We start from the raw sequence: 23,644 nt of genomic DNA on the forward strand, positions 1-23,644 counted from the left end.
TAAACTACAATCTATCCCTTTTTCAGGACCCTGTCTTTCAAAGATAATTCGTAAAAATCCAAATAACTTCACAGATCTTCATTGTAAAGGGTTTAAACACTGTTTCCCAGTTATGAAAACTTAGGACACTAAAGAGGCCTTTCTTCGGACTCTGAAAAACACCAAAAGAAAGATGCCCAGGGTCCCTGCTCATCTGTGTGAACGTGCCTTAGGCATGCTGCAAGGAGACATTAGGACTGCAGATGTGGCCAGGGCAATAAATTGCAATAAACGTAATGTGAGATGCCTAAGACAGCGCTACAGGGAGACAGGGCGGACAGCTGATCATCCTCGTAGTGGCAGACCACATGTAACAACACCTGCACAGGATCTGTACATCCGAACATCACACCTGCGGCACAGGTACAGAATGGCAACAACAACTGCCTGAGTTACATCAGGAACGCACAATCCCTCCATCAGTGCTCAGACTGTCCGCAATAGGCTGAGAGAGGCTGGACTGAGGGCTTGTAGGCCTGTTGTAAGGCAGGTCCTCACCAGACATCACCGGCAACAACGTCGCCTATGGGCACAAACACACCGTCGCTGGACCAGACAGGACTGGCTAAAAGTGCTCTTCACTGGCGAGTCGCGGTTTTGTCTCACCACCCCTGGTGGTCGGATTCGCGTTTGTTGTCGAAGGAATGAGCATTACACCGAGGCCTGTACTCTGGAGCGGGATCGATTTGGTGGTGGAGGGTCCATCATGGTGTCACAGCATCATCAGACTGAGCTTGTTGTCATTGCAGGCAATCTCAATGCTGTGTGTTACAGGGAAGACATCCTCCGCCCTCATGTGGTACCCTTCCTGCAGGCTCATCCTGACATGACCCTCCAGGATAACAATGCCACCAGCCGTACTGCTTGTTCAGTGTGTGATTTCCTGCGAGACAGGAATGTCAGTGTTCTGCCATGGCCAGTGAAGAGCCCAGATTTTAATCCCATTGAGCACGTCTGGGACCTGTTGGATCGAAGGGTGAGGGCTAGGGCCATTCCCCCAGAAATGTCTGGGAACTTGCAGGTGCCTTGGTGGAAGAGTGGGGTAACATCTCACAGCAAGAACTGGCAAATCTGTTGCAGTCCATGAGGAGGAGATGCACTGCAGTACTTAATGCAGCTGTTGGCCACGCCATATACTGACTGTTACTTTTAATTTTGACAACCCCCTTTGTTCAGGGACACATTATTCCATTTCTGTTAGTCACATGTCTGTGGAACTTGTTCAGTTCATGTCTCAGTTGTTGAATCTTGTTATGATCATACAAATATTTACACATGTTAAGTTTGCTGAAAATAAACGCAGTTGACAGTGAGAGGACGTTTCTTTTTTTGCTGAGTTCATGTGTTATCCCAGCAGAAAAGAGAAATCGGCAAAATAACATTTAGATTCAGAGCAAAAAAAAAAAAAATATTATCTGAGCAAATCAGAAACCTTTCAATATATACATTCAAACAATACTTTAAAACCATTTGAATATAAATTGGAAGGTTGTGCAGGACTATGGTAGATGAAGGAACTCATCTATCTGTTTAGACTGTTAGAGTATTTATCTGGTCAGTATGTCAGTGTATTATGTCTGTTTGTAATGTGATCGTATCATAAATTGTATTTTTATGTTTAAGGACTCTTGGAAGATTAGTCCAAATGAGGACTAAAAGAGATCACAATAAAACAGAAATCTAAGCAGATAAAGCATCTGAGCGAGCGAAACAGAGCACCTCTATCTTTGTACATGTAGACCATGTATCTGATGCTGTCTGGACCAAACGAGTGTGGTCTGTCGTTCTATTCCTGGCCAGACACCATCAGTCACATGGGTTACATCTCGCTCACTCAGATGCTTTCTCTGGTGAGAGTGTTTTGTGCAGGATGTGTGACCTGTTGCCACAAGAAAAGGGCAGCCAGGGAAGAACAAACATCATTATAAATACAACGCACATTTATCTTTATTTATTTTCCCTTTTCTACTTGAACTATTTGCACATGATATGACATTTGAAATGTCTTCATCATTTTGGAACTTTTGTGATTGTAATATTTGCTGTTAATTTTTGTTATTGCTTATTTTACTTTTGTTTATTATCTATTTCACTTGCTTTGGCAATGTAAACATATGTTTCCCATGCCAATAAAGCCCTTAAATTGACATTGAAATTGAAATGAGTTTCAGCAGAGAGAAAGAGGTGATGCAAGAGGGCTCACTTTTGCCATAATCTGTCCAGAATAAGCCCAATGCGTTTCTATGGGCATAATATGCAGACCTAAGCTTGTTGCCTGCCTTCCAGCCTTTGGGGCGACCCCCATTGTTAGGGCGGAGACATAACCATTTCGTCATTATATACAGATCTCTGGTTTCAGCCTCTTGCGAATGGGTAAGGAACGTTGGTGGGTGTACAGTGGATGCTGGCTTCCCCTAAAGTCAATTGATGTTTTGCCAAAATTATAGAATTACTCCTGTCTAAATAAAAACATACAGAATACTTTTTAAAAACCTTTATTTAACTAGGCAAGTCAGTTAAGAACAAATTCTTATTTTCAATGACAGACTAGGAACAGTGAGTCAACTGCCTTGTTCAGGGGCAGAACGACAGATGTGTACCTTGTCAGCTCACAGATTTGAACTTGCAACCTTTCAGTTACTAGCCCAATGCTCTAACCACTAGGCTACCCCGCCACCCAGACTTCACCAGAGAGCATGACTTAGCCACAGAGGATCATTAGCTCATTTAAAAAAAAATATAGCTGTTGATTGTTACAAATCATAGGTGCCTTAGGCCTATGCCTATTTGGGAATCCCACAGCGCAACAAGAAGGGGAGGGGTGTGTGGCGTAGATATGGTGTGTCCAGTGGCTATTTTAGCATGTAAATCTTGGTGGGGCAAACTCAAAAATAATGTTTTAGATGCATGCCAGCAAAACCACTACACAACACAACACTAAACAATACATGAATTGGACTCTAATGGTGACAAATGGTGCCCACAGAGTGTTAGGGCCTAGTGACAAATGGTGCCCACAAACTGTTAGGGCCTACATAAAGCTGTCCCAACAGCAGAGTCCCAACAGCAGCCCCAACACATTACCACTGTTACACCTGGCTATCAGCAGAGCCTTGTATGGCAGCGAAACAGTTCATTCAGCCTCATTTACTGCCTTTAAAAAAAACATAGCTGATATGGCTGAATTGCTTAAACAAATGTGGTTTGTACTGAAAATTGAGATGTACAAACTATGGCATAAGGGGACGACGAGCGGATAAGAGGCTATCCATAATTTTGATTAAGACATTAATGAGCGAGCGACGACGGACGTAGTCAATATAACTATTTGTTCAGCAGCTTTGAAATGTACAGAGACAGAAGGCAGAACATGTACCATTCTTACAGTATTCTCCCTGTACACCAAGTCAGAACCATAGGATGAATAAAGGGAGCATATAAGCAAACAATGAAAGCTCTTACAATATGCAATGATGACATTTCTCTAAAACAGGCTATAGGCTACACGTGCACCACCAAGTCAGAAGCGTAGGCTAAATTATGCGGGGGAAGAGGGACCAAATTATTAGGGTGAGGAACATGGGCTATTAACCGCTTACTATACAACATACACTTAGTATTACTTTCTTAGCAACAGTATACATATCTCCCTGGCATATTACATAATTTATGCAGCAGCATACAAGACATTTTTGGACTCACCTTGCTGTGTTGTGCTCACTTGAACAGGAAGGTGGCGAGGCAGTCCTTGGTGGGCAAATTTTGTCATCAAACTTTGTCATCAAAGTTTGGCATTCTCTGGATTTATTGTGCTTTCAAGACAACTGGGAACAACTGGGAACAAGATCGAATCATGACGTTAGTGATCTTCAGGTCGGAGCTCGTGAAAAAGCCAGAGTTCCCAACTTGGAATTCTGAGCTGGATGACCGTTCAAAACATATTTTGCCAGTTGAAGCTTGAGTTCCCAGTTGTCTTTAGACTGGAGTCTAAGATTTCCCAGTTCCGAGTTTCCAGTTGTTTTGAAAGCAGGAGAATTCATGCTTGATTGACAGCATGGCCAATGTTGAATGTTTATCCTTTTAAGCTAGGAAAAGAGACCCTTAAATCCAGACTTGGACCACACATCCACTCCACTGAATAGCAGGCTAGTGATTGCTTTGCAATGCTTGCAGTTTCCTTCCAAACCATTAATTGTTAAAATTGCAATTTCCAACATGTTGTGTAATGTTTATGTCCAATAGCCGATGAGCACCAATACCTTTTATCTATAACTTCTCTTCATAATTGTTCTTCATATGACAAGGATTGAAACGGATTTGCCTGTTGATTGTCGACTTGGTTCATGATGATAACTGCTAGCTTGCTAGCTAAGATTTTGAAAGTATGATGTTGACATGATCAGTCCAATCAAAGCTACTGTAGATATAACGTGATTTGACGTCATTTTATCTGTGGCCAATGACCTTGAGCCTTCTTGCATGGGCACTTCTAATGTAACTCTGTGGCAGCAACCAACGGGCTTGAATTTCCGAGCTCTCCCCATAGATTTTGCAGTGACGTAGTGTCCCCATGAGTGACAGAACACTGAGGCATTCATGGCACAACTAGAGGACATTACCAACCCCTACGCTCCATATATTCTACTGGCTGCCCCAAAACCACAGAAAGCACTGAGCTAGGCAAGAAACTCCTGCATTTTGGAGCTGCCTTACTCAAGAAAGCAAAAAAAAGACTTATGTTTGTATGCGGCTTTATTAACTCAATTTTTTTTTAACAGTATTTGCAAACTGATATGTGACACGTATTAATGCTAAAATAACATACAAAACAGGCACAGGAGGGGCTCAAAAACAGAGCCCCACCTACCCTGAATGAAGGCTCGCCACTGGGCGTCTTCTCCAGAATGCATGCACTCTGCTGTCCAGAATGCGCTCAGCTGTCTCCTGCCAATTCTTTCCCATTCATTTCATTGTGTGAATTGTTGCCCTTTGATGTAAAAGATGTATCGTTAATCACTTTTCATTTGGTTACATACATTTCTGTTAATGCATATATTAATGAGGCTACAGTCATTTACTGTTCTCATTCTCGGAGTGGAAACATTGTTTGCAGAGCTCACAACCGTTAAGAGCTTTGTCAATCTTTCATTGTCTTTTGTTTGGAGTCCTCGGTGAGCAATGATCATGTGTCTGGGTTCTCTGACCTGATAACGCCGAGGGAGCGAGCGTGCCTAAGCACACTTAGAAGTAGCCCTACCTGGCCTCCTGCATGCAAACGTAGGAAAGTGCCCATTTGGCGATGCCTGATTTCTTATTGTCTTAACTCACCACGTTCACCAGTAATCTGTATTTTTTCCTTTACCTCACACAATGTAAATTAAGTCTGTTTTTTAAACATCCATTGCAAATGATAGTTCCTCAGTAGTTGAAAAATATTTCCAACACTCCCGGCCTCGATAATCACCAAGCCTCGGTGTGAAAGATGATGATCCCATATATCCAGTGGAGACGTCATAAAAAAAACATCTGTCTGTCCCGAGATCACTGGCGTGGGAAACTCTGAGGGCCCCGAATAGTCTAGTTTATACAATGTTGCAAGTTCGCTTGCAATAGCTCATGTCAAGACAGATAGAAAGGGAGGCAGACAGGCGGAGTCGAGAGTTGAATGTGTTTGAAAGAACCAGAATTTTGATCAGGATATTTTGTACGTTTTTTTTCTGTCGGCTTTAGGCTTATGTATTTTACTTAGTTGAAGATGGAAGTTATAGGCCTACTGCTGCATTGGCCTATAGGCTATCTCTGAGTTCTATCACTCAATCAATCAATCAATAAAATGTATTTAGCTAATTGTTATGGATGTATCCAAATAAATGTCACTAGAAAACAACTTAAACAAATGCACATGCGGCTACTTTGCTGTTATTCTGGCTGCACTTTTTGACATGACTGTAAGTTAGCTGTAGTTGGCGATTTAGCAAGCAAGGGATAAGATCGTTGCCAGTATGGTAATGGAACATTTAGAACAAATGACTGGGTTGCATCCAGAGATACAGAACGAAAAGACTGAACAACTGGGTCGCGTCCATAGATACAGAACAAAAAGACTGAACGACTGGGTCGCGTCCATAGATACAGAACAAAAATGACTGAACGACTGGGTCGCGTCCATAGATACAGACAAAAAGACTGAACGACTGGGTCGCGTCCATAGATACAGAACAAAAAGACTGAACGACTGGGTCGGGTCCATAGATACAGAACAAAAAGACTGAACGACTGGGTCGAGTCCATAGATACAGACAAAAAAACTGAACGACTGGGTCGCGTCCATAGATACAGAACAAAAAGACTGAACGACTGGGTCGCGTCCATCGATACAGAACAAAAAGACTGAACAACTGGGTCGCGTCATTAGATACAGAACAAAAGGACTGAAGGACTGGGTCGCGTCTCTAGCAACCGTAGATGTGTGTCGGGATTATATATTGTGGAAGGATAAATGGTATGAATAAATTAATCCAAATAACGTTTTTAATGAAAATATGTCAATCATTATTTGAATATGTTGGTAACCCCTTGTCTAAAAGTGATAATGCCCTCTAGGCTTCTCGGGCATTATCACTTAAATGAACCACAGTGTGTCAGTGTCCATATGACAGAGGCTGGTGTTCTAGCCGTAGCTGTTTTTTTCACATTTTACTTCAGATTTGTATGATTAACCACGTGACAGTGATTTTGAGATATGAAAATGTTATTATTGAAATGAAAATGTTCCACGAAAATGCACTTATAACAACAACCATAACTTTCACCCAGATCGTAGGATAAATTGTAAACTTCCCCAAACAAGAAACTCCAAAAGCTGCCTATGATATTTACCGTAACACCCAAGCGCGTGCACACATAGGAGGTCCTGTGAAAAAAACGTGCCCCAAAGGGCCATCAAACTATTTTGTTCTGACGCCGGCCCTGTTATCTGTGCATGAGTCTCCGAGTCGGCGCTGCTGGTATTAGTATCTACTGCTCCCTAGCGACAAGTAGAGTGTGACATTGAGTACACTGATACAACACTCACGGCATTCAGACATTCGGTGCATCGATTCGATGTACCTTTCACTAGGTTGTATTCGAACGAAGAAGCTAAAACTGTTCGTTGTGTTGAATCTTCGAAATGATAAGTAAGAACGCCATAAATGATGTTATTGAAATGAAACATATGCTCAGGCTACACAATTTGAAAGACAATGAAGAGTTAAATTATGTTTCAACTGGCTCACTTTGTGATGTCTGCTTGTTGAGTAGGCTAGCCTAGGCAAACGTTACGTAACTGATATCGAAAAAGCTACACTTGAAATACTCGAATGATGAAACACTTGAAGCCTAAAAGCATTAGGGTAGCCTATTAAATCATATATAAACGATGACTGTATTAATTGATTTAGTAAAATGCCTAATTTCCCTTATTTCATATTCCTCTTCTCCAAGCTGCCACGGTGACAGATAGGAGGGACAGGCAGGGTTGGGGAGTAACATATTATAAAGGATTACAAAAAAACGGTAGCTGTAATCCGTTACATTACCAGCAAAAATACTGTAATCAGATTACCGATACTTTTGAAAAACTAGATGACTACTTCGACGATTACTTTTAAATCGATTTGGTGGTGGGGGGTCCGTCATGGTCTGGGGCGGTGTGTCACAGCATCATCGGACTGAGCTTGTTGTCATTGCAGGCAATCTTAACGCAGTGTGTTACAGGGAAGACATCCTCCTCCCTCATGTGGTTCCCTTCCTGCAAGCTCATCCTGACCCTCCATTATGACAATGCAACCAGCCATACTGCTCGTTCTGTGCGTGATTTCCTGCGAGACAGGAATGTCAGTGTTCTGCCATGGCCGGCAATCCCATTGAGCACGTCTGGGACCTGTTGGATCGGAGGGTGAGGGGTAGGGCCATTCCCCCCCAGAAATGTCCTGGAACTTGCAAGTGCCTTGGTGGAAGAGTGGGGTAACATCTCACAGCAAGAACTGGCAAATCTGGTGCAGTCCATGAGGAGGAGATGCACTGCAATACCTAATGCAGCTAGCTGAATATATTTTATATTCTTCAAAGTAGCCCCCTTTTGCCTTAATGAAAGCTTTGCACACTCTTGGCAAAGCATGCCATTCAGTCCTCTATGACAACAAAATCATAAACAACAGAGTAGGGCTGGCTAATAAGTCCTTATTTTTGGGGTTATGCCCAGGTAAAACAATTTGGCTAATCTATACTTCCATATTCCATGTCATATTCTTGAAGATCAAGGGGTATAGCATTTATTGTAATGACTGGAATGAATGTAAACATGTAATTTAATCATTTTATTATATGTAGTAGAAAGTGATGGGTTAGAAGAAGCCTACATAACCAACCTATAAACTAAAATTTAAAATCCATATATGACCAGCTATGTAAACTTTAACATTGATTTATCCTGCAAATGTCTTTCAATTGGTAACATACATTTTTTGTCTTCTTCTAATGCCTCTTAAGGGAGAAGTCATCTGTCTTGTTTTGCACACTTTGTACAAAATAATAAAATGCAGTACTACAGGATATTTCTTAACGTAGCTCTTTATTAGCTAGCTATAACTGGCATGTTCACGTATCGCCAACCAGGATCAAACTGACGATGACCTAACCATTTGGGTGGTCTTAACCAGTCATAGCACAGTATGATATGGCGGTAAAATGCATCCAATTACAATTCAGTATGTTTACACGTATGAATATTACACCATCTAAAAGTAATGGAATGTAATCAGATTCCGTTACTGAGTTTGGGTAATCCAAAAGTTACATCACTGATTACAATTTGTGACAGGTAACTAGTAACTATAACGGATTACATTTAGAAAGTAACCTACCCAACCATGTGTGCAGGTTCTGGATATGCAGACAGTGCAGGAATGGCTACACATGCAGGTTCCTCCATGGGCACAGGAGAGATTCAAGGGTGTCCAACAAGTGCAACTATGATCCTTTTCCCACTAGGTTTCTACCCCCCTCTGGAATGAGATATCACGGTATGGTATAACTATGAGGCGTGATAGGGGTCACATTGAATACAATCATACACTGTAAAAGGTTTGCCCTGAAATTGTCAGTCATTTACAGGCAGCTCATTGGCAAGTAATTGACTGTATTTGATATTTCAGTACAGCTACTGTAATCCTAATACAATCTCAAAGCAAGTAACTGTGTAATGACATAATACAATACTGTAAAATTAACTATATTGTACTGTAAAAAAAAAAGTTTAGGCTGCTGTATTTGCATTGAATGAATAGATGAATGAAATTCATTGAGGGGAGATGGGGTTTGTATTTCACAGTATTTTACAGTAATTACCAGGGATCGGTGCTTTTAGGTTGGCTGCTAGGTAATGTGTTTACATAATACCCCAAATTACCAAAATAAATTATAGTTTTCCATTACAGTGTGGGCCAATTAGAGAATGGACGTTGACTAGTGAAAGTAGTCATCTGTTTTGTCTTTGTCCAATCAATCAGTGGACTACAATGACTGGGAGTACCCCCTGGAGTACCCTGTTCATTGGATCACCCCCCAGAAGACTTCAAGTCTGCCCATTCTACAACAGGGGATTTTGCATCAGTGGTGAGAATGGAAGCATCACTTTGACTGATGGAGGATGTAGCTTTCAGTGGGACTGGACTAAAGTTGAATAGGATGTTTGTACAAGGGAAACATTCAATTGTTCTTCATAACACAGTAGTGAAGTAGATGCTGGCACAGAGTTACTGTACATGTCCAATGGCTTTCGTTTTGTGAAATGCTTCCTCTGAGACATGCTCATGCTCTATATAGGCCCTAAGTGTAGACGTCCCCATATCCCAGGGTTGATGATGTGTCCCAAGCACCTGATTGGCCTCTATCCATATGGAGCAGACTGCAGTTTCAGCCAGTAAGATGCCACTTCTTCTCATGAGAAGATGTGCATTTTTAACTAGTCAACTTTAAGACCCTGTTGGGCTATAATTTGAAATAGTGATATGTATATGGTGGGGTCAATGGAGGTTGGAATAGAGCCATGGGCCTGGATAGTTACTAAGTAAGGGAAAAGGAAATTACATGGCTGCGGTCACTGATAAGGGTGATTAGCTGTGGATTAATGAGGAATGTGGGCTGAGGTCAGGTCAGGTCACATGATGGGAGAAGGAACAGTTTATTACACACATCACTTAAGTTTCTGCCTAGCAACAGAGATGTATTGGCTGTCTAGATGTGCAAGGATTTGACTCTGCTCAGTAGAGGGTAGAAATATATGTACTTGTGGAAACAGGTCTTTGTCTTTGCAGCTGTTTGACTCAGTGAGTGAATAAACTTGGTTTGAGCTTTTCCTAGTCGTCCGTTTATTTAGAACCTAACAACCCAAAATTGCTTTTATTCCTGTTTACTTACTTGTTTGATTGCTCTGTTTTTCTTTTTTCAATCTTCAGCCCAAAATGGCAGATGATACCCAGGATCTACAACACTGATCACTCAAAGGTTGGTGCCACTGAGGTCAAGCCGGACATACACTAGCTTACTGTAGTAGATGTAACAAATTACTCTATCTATAAACAAATCTATCAAACTATTTCTTTATGATGTTTGTCTTTACTTCCCTCAAAAGCATAGAGAACATCAACCATTTTGTCATGTACAACATGTATTTCTTCTACTGGTTGACAAGACTTGCATATTGTGGATATTCAGCCTATAGTTGGCATTTAGTTAAATAAGTTAAAACAGTCCTTTCAACTGTCCTATACTGGAATAAAGACAGAGGAATGCATTGAGATAAATGTAACATGTACATTTATTGATGAAAATGTAAAAATGTACACGTTTTTATATAGCTTAGCAGACAGAATATTTGATAAATGTAAACAAACATCACTTCATATTTATTCTTGGTACAAACAATATGACTATACAATATGACTATGTGACATTATTTTGAGTCAAGATTTACTCAACCCAAAGGTAACAATCAGATTTTCAATGCAGGAAGCTCAAGGTAAAACTGAAAAGAGCTGCATTAAACATCTACCTCTTGTGACTCTCATCTTATCCCCCCAAAAATCTGGTGAAGTTATCTTGTGTGTCATTTTGTTCTCATCCAGTATCATACTGAAAGAGAATATATCTTGCCTGTTGCACACGAAAAAGTGTTATATTTACCACCAGGTGGCATAAAGTGTTATATTTACCACCAGGTGGCATAAAGTGTTATCTTTTCCACCAGGTGGCATAAAGTGTTGTCTTTTCCACCAGGGGGCATAAAGTGTTATCTTTTCCACCAGGTGGCATAAAGTGTTATATTTACCACCAGGTGGCATAAAGTGTTGTCTTTTCCACCAGGTGGCATAAAGTGTTGTCTTTTCCACCAGGTGGCATAAAGTGTTATATTTACCACCAGGTGGCATAAAGTGTTGTCTTTTCCACCAGGTGGCATAAAGTGTTATCTTTTCCACCAGGTGGCATAAAGTGTTATATTTACCACCAGGTGGCATAAAGTGTTGTCTTTTCCACCAGGGGGCATAAAGTGTTATCTTTTCCACCAGGGGGCATAAAGTGTTATATTTACCACCAGGTGGCATAAAGTGTTATCTTTTACACCAGGTGGCATAAAGTGTTATCTTTTCCACCAGGTGGCATAAAGTGTTATATTTACCACCAGGTGGCATAAAGTGTTGTCTTTTCCACCAGGTGGCATAAAGTGTTATCTTTTCCACCAGGGGGCATAAAGTGTTATATTTACCACCAGGTGGCATAAAGTGTTGTCTTTACCACCAGGTGGCATAAAGTGTTGTCTTTTCCACCAGGTGGCATAAAGTGTTGTCTTTTCCACCAGGTGGCATAAAGTGTTATCTTTTCCACCAGTTGGCATAAAGTGTTATCTTTTCCACCAGGTGCCAGGCGTAATCTGTGTTTTCAGTGTTATCGTTTTTTTCTCTCGATTAAAGGTTGATCAGGTTCTAATGTTTATGTTGTAATGTTTTAAATATAATTCTGTGTTAGGTAATTGACAGTTATGTTTACTTTGTAGTTTATATAAACACATGATCATCACATATTGTTACAGTGTTTTATATATATATATAATCTCAGGTTGCTTTATAATTGAAAGAGTACTTTTGTCATTGGTGTGTTCCAAGTGGGCACAGACGTCAATTCAAAGTCTTGTTTTGATTTACATTTGGTTGAGTTCTCAACTAAAGTGAAATCAACAAACACATTCACCATGCCATTGGATTAAGGTTAAAAATTGGGTGAAAAAATAAATAAAATGTCACGTCTATTACTTTTTGCAAATCCAATCAGTTTTCCGCTTTGATTCAACGTCATCACATAGATTGAAATGACATGGAGACAACGTTGATTCAACCAGTTTTTTTCCCCAGTGGGTTGCTACATTGTTGTAGAACAGTTGCTGTTTAGAAATAGTACCATATTGACATTTTCCGTTTCTAAGCAGCTTCGCCTGTTACAGAAGACATTGCTCTCTTCTTTGGCGAAAACTCTCTCCAGTGGTATTGCTGTGCAAACAACGCCAAGGTATTTATGTGCAATCCTTTTTAGATCCACTAAGTATTTGTCGACCCTCCACCATTTCAGGGGGCTCTGAAACATTGTGATGGGTCTCTCTTTGACATACCTCATAAAGTCACAATCAAAGTGTGATTGTTTGCCAGAACCAACTGGAGCAGACACTGCACTTGTGCTGATGTCATCCATTGCTTTGAGGATTTGTCTTCTGGATAACTGGACTTTGTTGTCATCAGAGAGTAGGAGCTTCTTGAATCTTGGGTCCAGGACTGTGCTAACTGTAAGCCAGCGGTTGAGCTTGACATTGCAAAAATGCCATTCACACATTTTGGCCAGACCGAATGCTACCTCGTTACCGTTTTGTGCCAACTTTTCGATGTCTCTCTGACATCTGCTCATAAGTGGAATGATAAATGATATGGATTCATATCTCGCTCTTGGCATTTCTTTTGTTGCCTTTTTGAAAGGCTGAAGTGCGGCTATGACATCGTTGATTGTCTTTATGTCTTCGTCTGCAAGCCATAGGTTGTACTCAAGCCTCTGAAGGAGCACAGCTGCAATGGCCTGGTGCTGTTCTACAAATCGCTCCAGCATGCTGAGTGAAGAGAGCCAACCGTTACCAACAGACTGGATCAGTACACTTTCAGGCAACTTTAGCTTCAGTTGGTACTCCTTGAGTTTTTGTTCTGCCTTGATGTCACAGTGGAAGAACCTCACAACATTCTGGGACTTTTTCAGCAGAGTTTTAAGTCCAGGATATTTTTCTAGGACGTCCTTGAACACCAAGTCCAAAGTATAAGCAAGACAAGAGATGTGTGTCCATCCAGCTTTTGAGACTTCGTCCTTCATGGTTGTTCCTCCTTCCATGACAACGGTATGGATTTTGTCTTTAATGCCCCATGCTTTTGCGGTCTTCAGCAACTGGTCCACTATGTTTTTTGGAGTATGTTCATCAGGTAAATTGGCTGTTTCCAACACATGGGACTTCAGATGCCAGTCTTTGCCTAGATAGTGACAGGTCACCGTCACAAAAGATACTTCAGCTCTTGAAACCCACAATTCTGATGTCAACGAAATGTCATCTGATGAAGCCAATTCTTTTTTCACCATCTCTTTAGTCTCTTTATACATTTGAAGAAGTTGTAAGCGTAGGTCTTTGGATGTCACTCGTGAAATTTCCGGTGTGGGCTCAATGGCCCTCATAACAGCGCAGATACCTTTGTCTTCAACAATGGACAATGGTTGTAGGTCAATCACAATCATCTTTAACAAACAGCTTGGGATTTTGTGTGCTGTTGAAGTGTCACCTATGTCAAATGAATATAATTATTTTGTATGATATTGTGGAAGCTACTTTATAAAGTGTTTCAACAATGTACAGTACCAGTCAAAAGTTTGGACACACCTACTCATTCAAGTTTTTTTTCTTCCTATTTTCTACATTGAAAAATAATAGTTAAGACATCAAAACTATGAAATAACACATATGGAATCATGTACCAACCAAAAAAGTGTTAAACAAATCAAAATATATTTTATATTTGAGATTCTTCAAAGTAACCACCCTTTGCCTTGATGACAGCTTTGCACTCTTGGCATTCTCTCAACCAGCTTCACCCGGAATGCTTTTCCAACAGTCTTGAAGGAGTTCCCACATATGCTGAGCACCTGTTGGATGTTTTTCCTTCCCTCTGTGGTCCAACTCATCCCAAACCATCTCAATTGGGTTGAGGTCGGGTGATTGTAGAGGCCAGGTCATCTGATGCAGCACTCCATCACTCTCCATCTTGGTCAAATAGCCCTTACACAACCTGGAGGTGTGTTGGGCCATTGTCGTGTTGAAAAACAAATGATAGTCCCACTAAGGGCAAACCAGATGGGATGGCGTATCACTGCAAAATGCTGTGGTAGCCATGCTGGTTAAGTGTGCCTTGAATTCTAAATACATCCTTGACAGTATCACCAGCAAAGCAGCCCCACACCATCACACCTCCTCCTCCATGCTTCACTGTGGGAACCACACATGCGGAGATCATCCATTCACCTACTCTGTCTCACAAAGACACGACGGTTGGAACCAAAAATCTCAAATTTGGACTCATCAGACTAAAGGACAGATTTTCACCGGTCTAATGTCCATTGCCTGTGTTTCTTGGTACAAGCAAGTCTCTTCTTCTTATTGGCATCCTTTAGTAGTGGTTTCTTTGCAGCAATTCGATCATGAAGGCCTGATTCATGCTGTCTCCTCTGAACAGTTGATGTTGAGATGTGTCTGTTACTTGAACTCTGAAACATTTATTTGGGCTGCAATCTGACTTACCTTCATGTCTTAAAATAATGATGGACTGTGGTTTCTCTTTGCTTATTTGAGCTGTTCTTGCCATAATATGGACTTGGTCTTTTACCAAATAGGGCTATCTTCTGTATACCACCCCTTCCTTGTCCCAACACAATTGACTGTCTCAAATGCATTAAGAAGGAAATTAGTTCCACAAATTAACTTTTAACAAGGCACAACTGTTAATTGAAATGCATTCCAGGTGACTAACTCATGAAGCTGGTTGAGAGAATGCCAAGAGTGTGCAAAGCTGTCATCAAGGCAAAGGGTGGCTACTTTGAAGAATCTCAAATATTAAATAAATTTTGATTTGTTTAACACTTTTTTGGTTACTACATGATTCCATATGTGTTATTTCATAGTTTTGATGTCTTCACTATTATTCTACAATGTAGAAAATAGAAGAAAAAAAAGAAAACCCCTTGAATGAGTAGGTGTGTCCAAACGTTTGAACTGTACTGTATATTTTGCGACAAATCTTTACTCTCTCACCTTGTGTAGTTCTGCAACTTGTGTCATGCAGAGCAGATGTATTCCTTTCTTTTCCTCTTTGTATGGTGTCTTCTAATGAAGCACTCCTGGAACCATTCATCCCTGCATTAAAGGTGTTTTTCAGGTACATTGAAATCTCAGGTTAGCATAATTCCCAACCCTATTCTTGTACCATTACTTCCTGCATTTTTAGGTACACTTTACCATATCAAACCTGCTTATGGTGCAGTTCTTGAAATACATTGCTTTCAGAAAGTATTTACACCCCTTGATGTTACAAATTGGGATTAAAATGGATTTAATTATAAAAAATAAGTATAAGATTTAAGCTAAAACAATTCTAAGCTACCTGGGGCGTCAGGTACCTTAGTGATTAGAGCGTTGGGCCAGTAACTGAAAGGTTGCTAGATTGAATCCTTGAGCTGACAAGGTAAAAATCTGGTTCTGTCCCTGAACAAGGCAGTTAACCCACTGTTCCTAGGTTGTCATTGTAATTAAGAATTTGTTCTAACTGACTTGCCTAGTTAAATAACTCTGTAATGTCAAAGTGGAAGAGAAAGTCTAACATTTGTCAAATAAATCATGAAAAATAAAACACTAACATATCTTGATTAGATAAATATTCAACCTCCCTTCAGGAACATTTGCTGTCTTCTTGGTAAGGAACTCGTGTTTATTTGGCCATTCATGTTAGGTTATTATCCTGCTGAAAGGTGAATTAATCTTGCAGTGTCTTGTGGAAAGCAGACTGAACCAGGTTTTCAAATAGGATTTTGCATATGCTTAGCTCCATTATGTTTCTTTTTTTATTCTGAAAAACTCACCAGTCCTTAACGATTACAAGCATACCCATAACATGATGTAGCCACCACTAAGCTTGAAAATATGAGGATTGGAACTCAGTAATGTGTTGTATTGCATTTACCCCAAACAAAATACTTTGTATTCAGGACAAAAAGTGAATTGTTCTCCTCCTGCTGACGATTAGCAGAGCGAATGTCTTCCGAGAATCGGTTAATTGTTTTCCTCCTGCTGACGATTAGCAGAGCGAATGTCTTCCGAGAATCGATTAATTGTTTTCAGCAAATAGTTCAATATAGCAGGCAGGAGTGAGTACACAATAATTTAATGTTTGTATTGGGTGGATCTACCGACGGCCTGAATAGGCCCTGAAAGATACATCAGTTTTGTTAATTTTGTTTTACTCTGCTTGCAAACCTGCTGGATCGGGTTTGACCAGATACAATGCTATTTCACAGTAAACAAACAGACTTTTAGCACAGTTATGGGGAAGGACAATCAACAAGCAGAGCACTTACACAAACGACTGATGATTGGCTGAGGGAAACTGATGATAAAATGACTGATGCACTTCACAAAATAGATGGCATCATGAGGGAGGAACATTATGTGGATATATTGAAGCAACATCTCAAGACATCAGTCAGGAAGTAAAAGCTTGGTCGCAAATGGATCTTCCAAATGGACAATGACCCCAAGCATACTTCCAAAGTTGTGGCAAAATGGCTTAAGGACAACAAAGTCAAGGTATTGGAGTGGCCATCACAAAGCCCTGACCTCAACCCTATAGAAAATTTAAAGGCAATGCTACCAAATACTAATTGAGTGTATGTAAACTTCTGACCCACTGGGAATGTGATAAAATAAATAAAAGTTTAAATAAATCAATTCTACTATTATTCTGACATTTCACATTCTTAAAATAAAGTGATGATCCTAACTGACCTAAGACAGGGAATTATTATTTATAGCCCTTTATAGACAAGTGTTATGCCATTTGCCGTTTATTCATGTGCAGATATGTAAATTGCATAGTCATAACTTTTAACTAATACTGTTTACATGTGTGCATATCTTTGTTTTATAGAACCACAACAATAAGATTCCAAGTCATTCGGATGACCAAAATCCTATAAACATCTTCAAATGGAAACAGCTGCGTCTACGTGTGTGTGTGTGTGTGTGTGTGTGTGTGTGTGTGTGTGTGAGGACTGAACCAATCAGAACCAATCAGTTATAAGTATATAGCGGGTGAGGGCATTCACAGCCGACCACTCAGACTGGTGAGAGCATACCACCAGCCAACCGTTTTTACGTGGTCCTTTTAGTCAGATTTTTACATGGTCTGTCATTTCTCCAGATTTAGCAACCAATAGTTTTTACAATACCTATTGACTCAAGACATTTCAGCTTTTCATTTTTAATTCATTTGTAACATTTTCTAAAAACATACTACCAATTTGACATTATGAGGTACTGTTTGTTGGTCAGTGACAAAAAAATCTGAATTTAATCCATTTTAAATCCAGGCTGTAACACAACAAAAGTTTGAGAAAGTCAATGGGTGTGAACACTTTCTGAAGGCACTGCATCATCTATATCATGGTCGGTTTTCAGATAAATGTTTTAGATTGTAGTGGATTTGCTGTTGCATCCTTTACAAAACAAATAAACAGTGTACATGGGGTTAGTTTTCTCATTGTTTTGGTAATAGATTTTAAATGTTGTCTTACGAGAATAAGGTCCTTTCTGGAACGTCTTGGAACCCCCATTCCACTTCCTGTTGGAGCATGATAATGGAATTATGTTTTTGTCTTTTTTAATAATAATATAAACGTCAGATCAGTATTCTCCTTCAGTTATACATTCAAAAGTATAATCTTGGTCAACAACAGAATGACTACCCAATAATTGTCCTTGTTTACTCACCTGTTTCTCACATGTGGGCTTCTCTCTGTGCTCACTGAGTCAGTATAGGAATCTGGCTGTTGGAAGTATGTACGCTTTGTGATCTGGTAGTCGTTTCCATATCCTCGTTCCAATCCTGAATCGTTCGAGTTCATCATCCTACATTTAACTTCTTTGCCTGGACTATAATTAGCATACATTTTTGACTGCTTGTGCTTGACTTGATTGACAAGTTCAGAGCCGTTTAATAACCAGAGTAGGGAATAACCTTAATGTGATGGCTTCCTAGAACACAGGTCTTTATATGTCCCGTGTCTAAGTTTCTGTTTCTGTTCTAGTGAAATGAAAGCCACCTCCTTGCCACGTCAAACGTCTACCTATGAATAATGAGAGACTAGAATAATGAAAGGAAAGGAATATGGCTTCCAGGATCTGTCATGACTGTCATTTGAACGTCACCTGTACAAACCTCTTAAGAGTTTATTGTTGCACCGGTGCGTCAATTTAAGTAACATAATACAAAGAAACACCAACACAATCCATCAGTTTAAGCTAGAGATATCGCTGCCTATGACTGCCCTCCGCATCTGCGGTGGAAGGGAGCCGAGCTACAGCAGTGTTTGTCAGACCATGAAACATACTGAAAATCGGTCTTCTCGCGAAAATGTCTCTAGCCGTGTCCGCATTGTTTGACATACAAACTAATATGACCACCTTATTGGAGGATGAGACTATCACAAACGCGATGGTTGTCTCCATTTTGCCCCACGGGAGTCATCTGAAGCCGGTACCGTCAATGTGTCTGTTTGCATCATCCATACCGTTTCGGTGACAAACAAATGTTTTTCCTTCCACTGTGATTGGATGACAGATGTAAGCAGTTCAGTTTCTTGTCATATTAGGCTTCTTGATTTGGGTCTACTGTGTAACCTCTCCTCTGTTGCCTGAGGTGGACATATGTTCTGCATGTGAAACTGGTGTAGCAAAGCAAAGCTCACATGCGCCGAATACAACAGGTGTAGTAGACCTTACAGTGAAATAGAAGCCCTTAACCAACAATGCAGTTCAAGAAAGAGTTAAATAGTTAAGAAAATATTTACCAAATAAACTAAAGTAAAAAAAAAACTGCCATAATCGACATCCATGTCTTCGGCGCCCGGGAACAGTGGATTAACTGCCTTGCTCAGAGGCAGAATGGCAGATTTTTACCTTGTCGGTTTGGGGATTCTATCCAGCAACCTTTCGGTTACTGGCCAAACGCTCTAACCACTAGGCTACCTGCCACCATGAAGTTGTTAAGGAGCCTTTTGGTCCTAGACTTGGTGCTCCGGTACCGCTTGCCGTGCTGTAGCAGAGAGAACAGACTACGACTTGGGTGACTGGAGTCTGACAATTTTTGGGGCTTTCCTCTGACACCGCCTAGTATATAGGTCCTGGATGGCTGGAAGCTTGGCCCCAGTGATGTACTGGGCCGTACGCACTACCTTCTGTAGCACGTTATGGTCAGATACCGAGCAGTTGCCATACCAGGCGGTGATGCAACCGGTCAGGATGCTCTCGATGGTGCAGCTGTAGAACTGTTTGAGGATCTGGGGACCCATGCCAAATCCTTTCGGTCTCCTGAGAGGGAAAAGGTGTTGTCGTGCCCTCTTCACGACTATCTTAGTGTGTTTGGTCCATGATAGTTTGTTGGTGATGTGGACATCAAGAAACTTTAAACTCTCGACTCGCTCCACTACAGCCACGTCGATGTTAATGTGGGCCTGTTCGGCCCTCCTTTTCCTGTAGTCCACGATCAGCTCCTTTGTCTTGCTGACATTGAGGGAGAGGTTGTTGTCCTGGCCCCACACTGCCAGGTCTCCAACCTCCTCCCTATAGGCTGTCTCATTGTTGTCTGTAATCAGGCCTACCACTGTTGTGTCGTCAGCAAACTTAATGATGGTTTGGAATCGTGTTTGGCCACACAGTCCTGGGTGAACAGGGAGTACAGGAGGTAACTAAGCACGCACCCTTGAGAGGCCCCAGTGTTGAGGATCAGCGTGGTAGATGTGTTGTTGCCTACCTTTACCACCTGGGGGTGGCCCGTCAGGAAGTCCAGGATCCAGTTGCAGAGGGAGGTGTTTAGTCCCAGGGTACTTAGTTTAGTGATGAGCTTTGTGAGCACTATGGTGTTGAACGCTGAGCTGTAGAGAATGAACAACATTCTCACATAGGTGTTCCTTTTGTCCAGGTGGGAAAGGTAATCATTAAAACAGGTTACCTTCTCTTCCTTGGGCACAGGGACTATGGTGGTATTACAGACTCGGTCAGGGAGAGGTTGAAAATGTCAGTGAAGACACTTGCCAGTTGGTCCCCACATGCTTCGAGTACACTTGCGGGTAAATCCGTCTGGAGCGTCGCCAGGGGAACTAAAACAGACCACATGTACTTCACACTTACAGGGCCTATAGAAAGTCGACACCCCCATAAGCTTTTATTTTTTTCACATTTTGCTGCTTTAAAATCTAAACAGGTATTAAATTATATTTATTACCTACACAACCTACTCTCCATTTTCAAAGTAAAAGAAAGTTATAGAACATTTTACAAATTAAGAATGAAATATTCTGAAATATCATAATTGAAATTGGTCACATACACATATTTAGCAGATGTTATTGCGGGTGTAGTGAAATGGTGGATAAGTCTCCACCCTCCACCCCTGAGTTAATACTTGGTGGAAGCACCTTTGGCAGCCATTACAGATGTGAATAATTTGGAATAAGATTCTACCAACTTTGCACAACATATATCAATTTTTTTGTCAACATTTGGTTGGCAATCATTGATGGACAGCAGTATTCAAACATTGTCTTTAAAAAAAAAAAGATTTAAGTCAGGACTGAGACTAGACCCCTCAGGAACATTCAACACCTCTTGAAAAGCCATTCGGGTGTGTCTTTGGCATAAACAATGTATAAAACCCTATCCCAGTGTTAGGTTTCTGAAGACTGAGGTGAGTTTTCCTCTAACTTTTTACATGGTCTTTGCTCCTTTCATATTTCTTTAGATCCTAACAAACTCCCCTGTCATTGCCGGTAACATTACATTCACTCCATATTACTGGCCTGTAATGACAAAGTGAAAAGAGAGAAGCCTGAGTTACAAAAAAAAAAGATTAGAGTCTCATGAACAGGATGGTGGTCTTTGTTTTGCTCTACGACCCCCACAAGCCCCACAGGACTCGTCTGAAGTTGGTACCGTTGATATGCCAACTTGTGTTTATAGCATCCAAACAGTTTGGGCTACAAATGAATGTGACCCCCACAAGTGTCACGGGACTCGTCTGAAGGTAACCTGTACCGGTTAAAAAATAAATGGAAGTATGGAGGCAGTTTTGTGCTATCTAAAAAAGGGGTTAAATATGTGTAACAAATATATATATATATATCTATTTCCTGAGCTTTCTTGTATCTTCTAGATATAGGGCAGACACTTCAAAACCTCATTCCTTATGACTTTTTGTTTTACTGTCTTTTTGTGCCATTTATGGGTGTGTTATTCAAAAGGCCAAACTCAATATTGTATCAAACATTTGTATTGTATTTTTCTTTTATACCTAAAGGGGTCCTAAAATGATAAATGAAATAGCTAAATCATTCATGGTATGTCCATCTTAAAACAATTCCATACGTCAGCTTAGAACCCCCGCAATTATTAACTTGTAAACCTACCAAGCAATCAAAATGACAAACTCAGATAAAAATGCTGCATTTACATGTCTTGGGAGAGGAATTGAAACAACACTGTGTACATTTGCTTGTTGGTGTGTTTTACTGTACTATATATTATGTATTTCACTTGTCTCTCACTTTTAGTGATCCAACAACCAGAGGATGTTTTTGGTTTGGCACTGACTCTTGTTATGTGAAGAAATCCTTCTCATTCTGTGGGTTTTCCATATTCTATGATTCTGACAGTAGAGGGAGCCTGTGGTTTGCAGTAGAGTTTAATGGATTTAGTGTCCTTGGCTTAGGGAAATAATTTACGTAGAGGTAGTGTAACACTGACAACAACCTGGAAGATATTCAACGTCTTAACAATTGATAAGTGTTAGTGTGTACATGGGAGTGAATACAGTCTAGCCCAACCACTACCCCATCTTTTTTCTCACACACTGTCATTGACTAAAAACACTCTAGCTCTGTATGGCTCTAAGCAGCCTGCAACCAGCGGCTTCAGCTTATGCTCGCTAGTGTAGAATTATTTTATTTGAATAGATTCCTTTTTCCATCTCATGTAGAAAACCCAGCTTGTTATTTTTGGAGCGCACAGGCACTCCGCCAGACAAATCCAAGGTCTTCATGTGATTCTGCTTTATTGTATCAACAATTACTCAACTTCTAGTATTAGATCATTAAAATGTGAAAAGGGTTCAAGAGGTGTCGACTTTCTATAGGCACTGTAAGTGTTAGGTACATGTGGTCTGTTTCAGTTCCCCTGGCGACGCTCCATGCCCAGCCTGTGTTTGTTTTGATCGGCCCACGTCTTAATCCCACCGTTCCCATGATGACTCCCTGGCTGTGTGTGTGTCTCATCACCCAATCACGTGAACGTGTTGCTCTGGACTGGACCATACAGGATGGGAGGAAGTAAGTGGGCTTTGCTTTGCTACACCCCTGTTTCACATGCTGAATATGTGGCCTTTCATTCACTTAAACAAATAACAAATATACACACAATCAGCTGGAGAGTAAGAGAACCACAGTCTTTTTATCCTCAGCAAAATGACATGCAATTTACTCTGAGAGTAACAGGTACCGCTGAGCCAAAAGGAGGAAAGGAGAAGTGCATTGCAATCAAAACACCATTTAACTATTTTGATGGGTGATGGCCTAAGAGGCAATAGTCGTTAGAGTCATTGATTTGTTACAATCCAGACAGAGAAACCTTCTGCAGACATGTAGTCATTTGTATATCTACTGGAATGGTTCAAGAGGCCCTTGCAACATAGGTGTTCGTTCTGGTTCTTAGCTGCCAGCCATATACAGTCATTTTCAGCTGACCGAGCACATTTGAATGAAAGGATAACATCCACACATTAATGGTTTTCAGTGGAGCACTTTGAAAAAAAAACAGTTCTGAAACATACCCCTGAGGTACGCCAAGAACAATGTATGCGAAAACACCAGCCATGGAGGAAATTCTTTTGCTTCGTTTTATTGTCAGAGTGCAGAGCTCAGTTGTCAGAAATCCCAGTGCTGATGTATACAGCAGGTGAGAGACGTCGATTTATGAATGGGAGTCGTTCTGCAGGGGGAAATTGTAATCCATGGTGTGTTTGGGGGAGGGTCACGTGCTGGAAACTGGATAGAAACACAGAGAGGGATGCGATACTGTGAATTACAAAAAAACTAAACAAAAGATGAAAAGATATCCTGTGAATTAAAAACACCAATCCATTCACAGACACCCCACAGATTAAAACACATG

General features: G+C 40.7%; 1 protein-coding gene across 1 annotated transcript; it reads right to left on the reverse strand.

Annotated features, from left to right (window-relative positions):
• Positions 1-10,882: 10,882 nt before the first annotated feature.
• Positions 10,883-18,501, reverse strand: LOC115144279 (uncharacterized). The gene is made up of 4 exons (XM_065002531.1): positions 18,194-18,501; positions 17,998-18,044; positions 15,464-15,565; positions 10,883-13,940 (listed from the first exon to the last, which is right to left on the reverse strand). Exons 1-4 carry the CDS (start codon positions 18,370-18,372, stop codon positions 12,496-12,498), a joined length of 1,773 nt encoding a protein of 590 aa, XP_064858603.1. The 5' UTR covers positions 18,373-18,501; the 3' UTR covers positions 10,883-12,495.
• Positions 18,502-23,644: the final 5,143 nt, after the last annotated feature.

This window comes from Oncorhynchus nerka, linkage group LG16, assembly GCF_034236695.1.
Source record: "Oncorhynchus nerka isolate Pitt River linkage group LG16, Oner_Uvic_2.0, whole genome shotgun sequence".
Taxonomy (NCBI): domain Eukaryota; kingdom Metazoa; phylum Chordata; class Actinopteri; order Salmoniformes; family Salmonidae; genus Oncorhynchus; species Oncorhynchus nerka.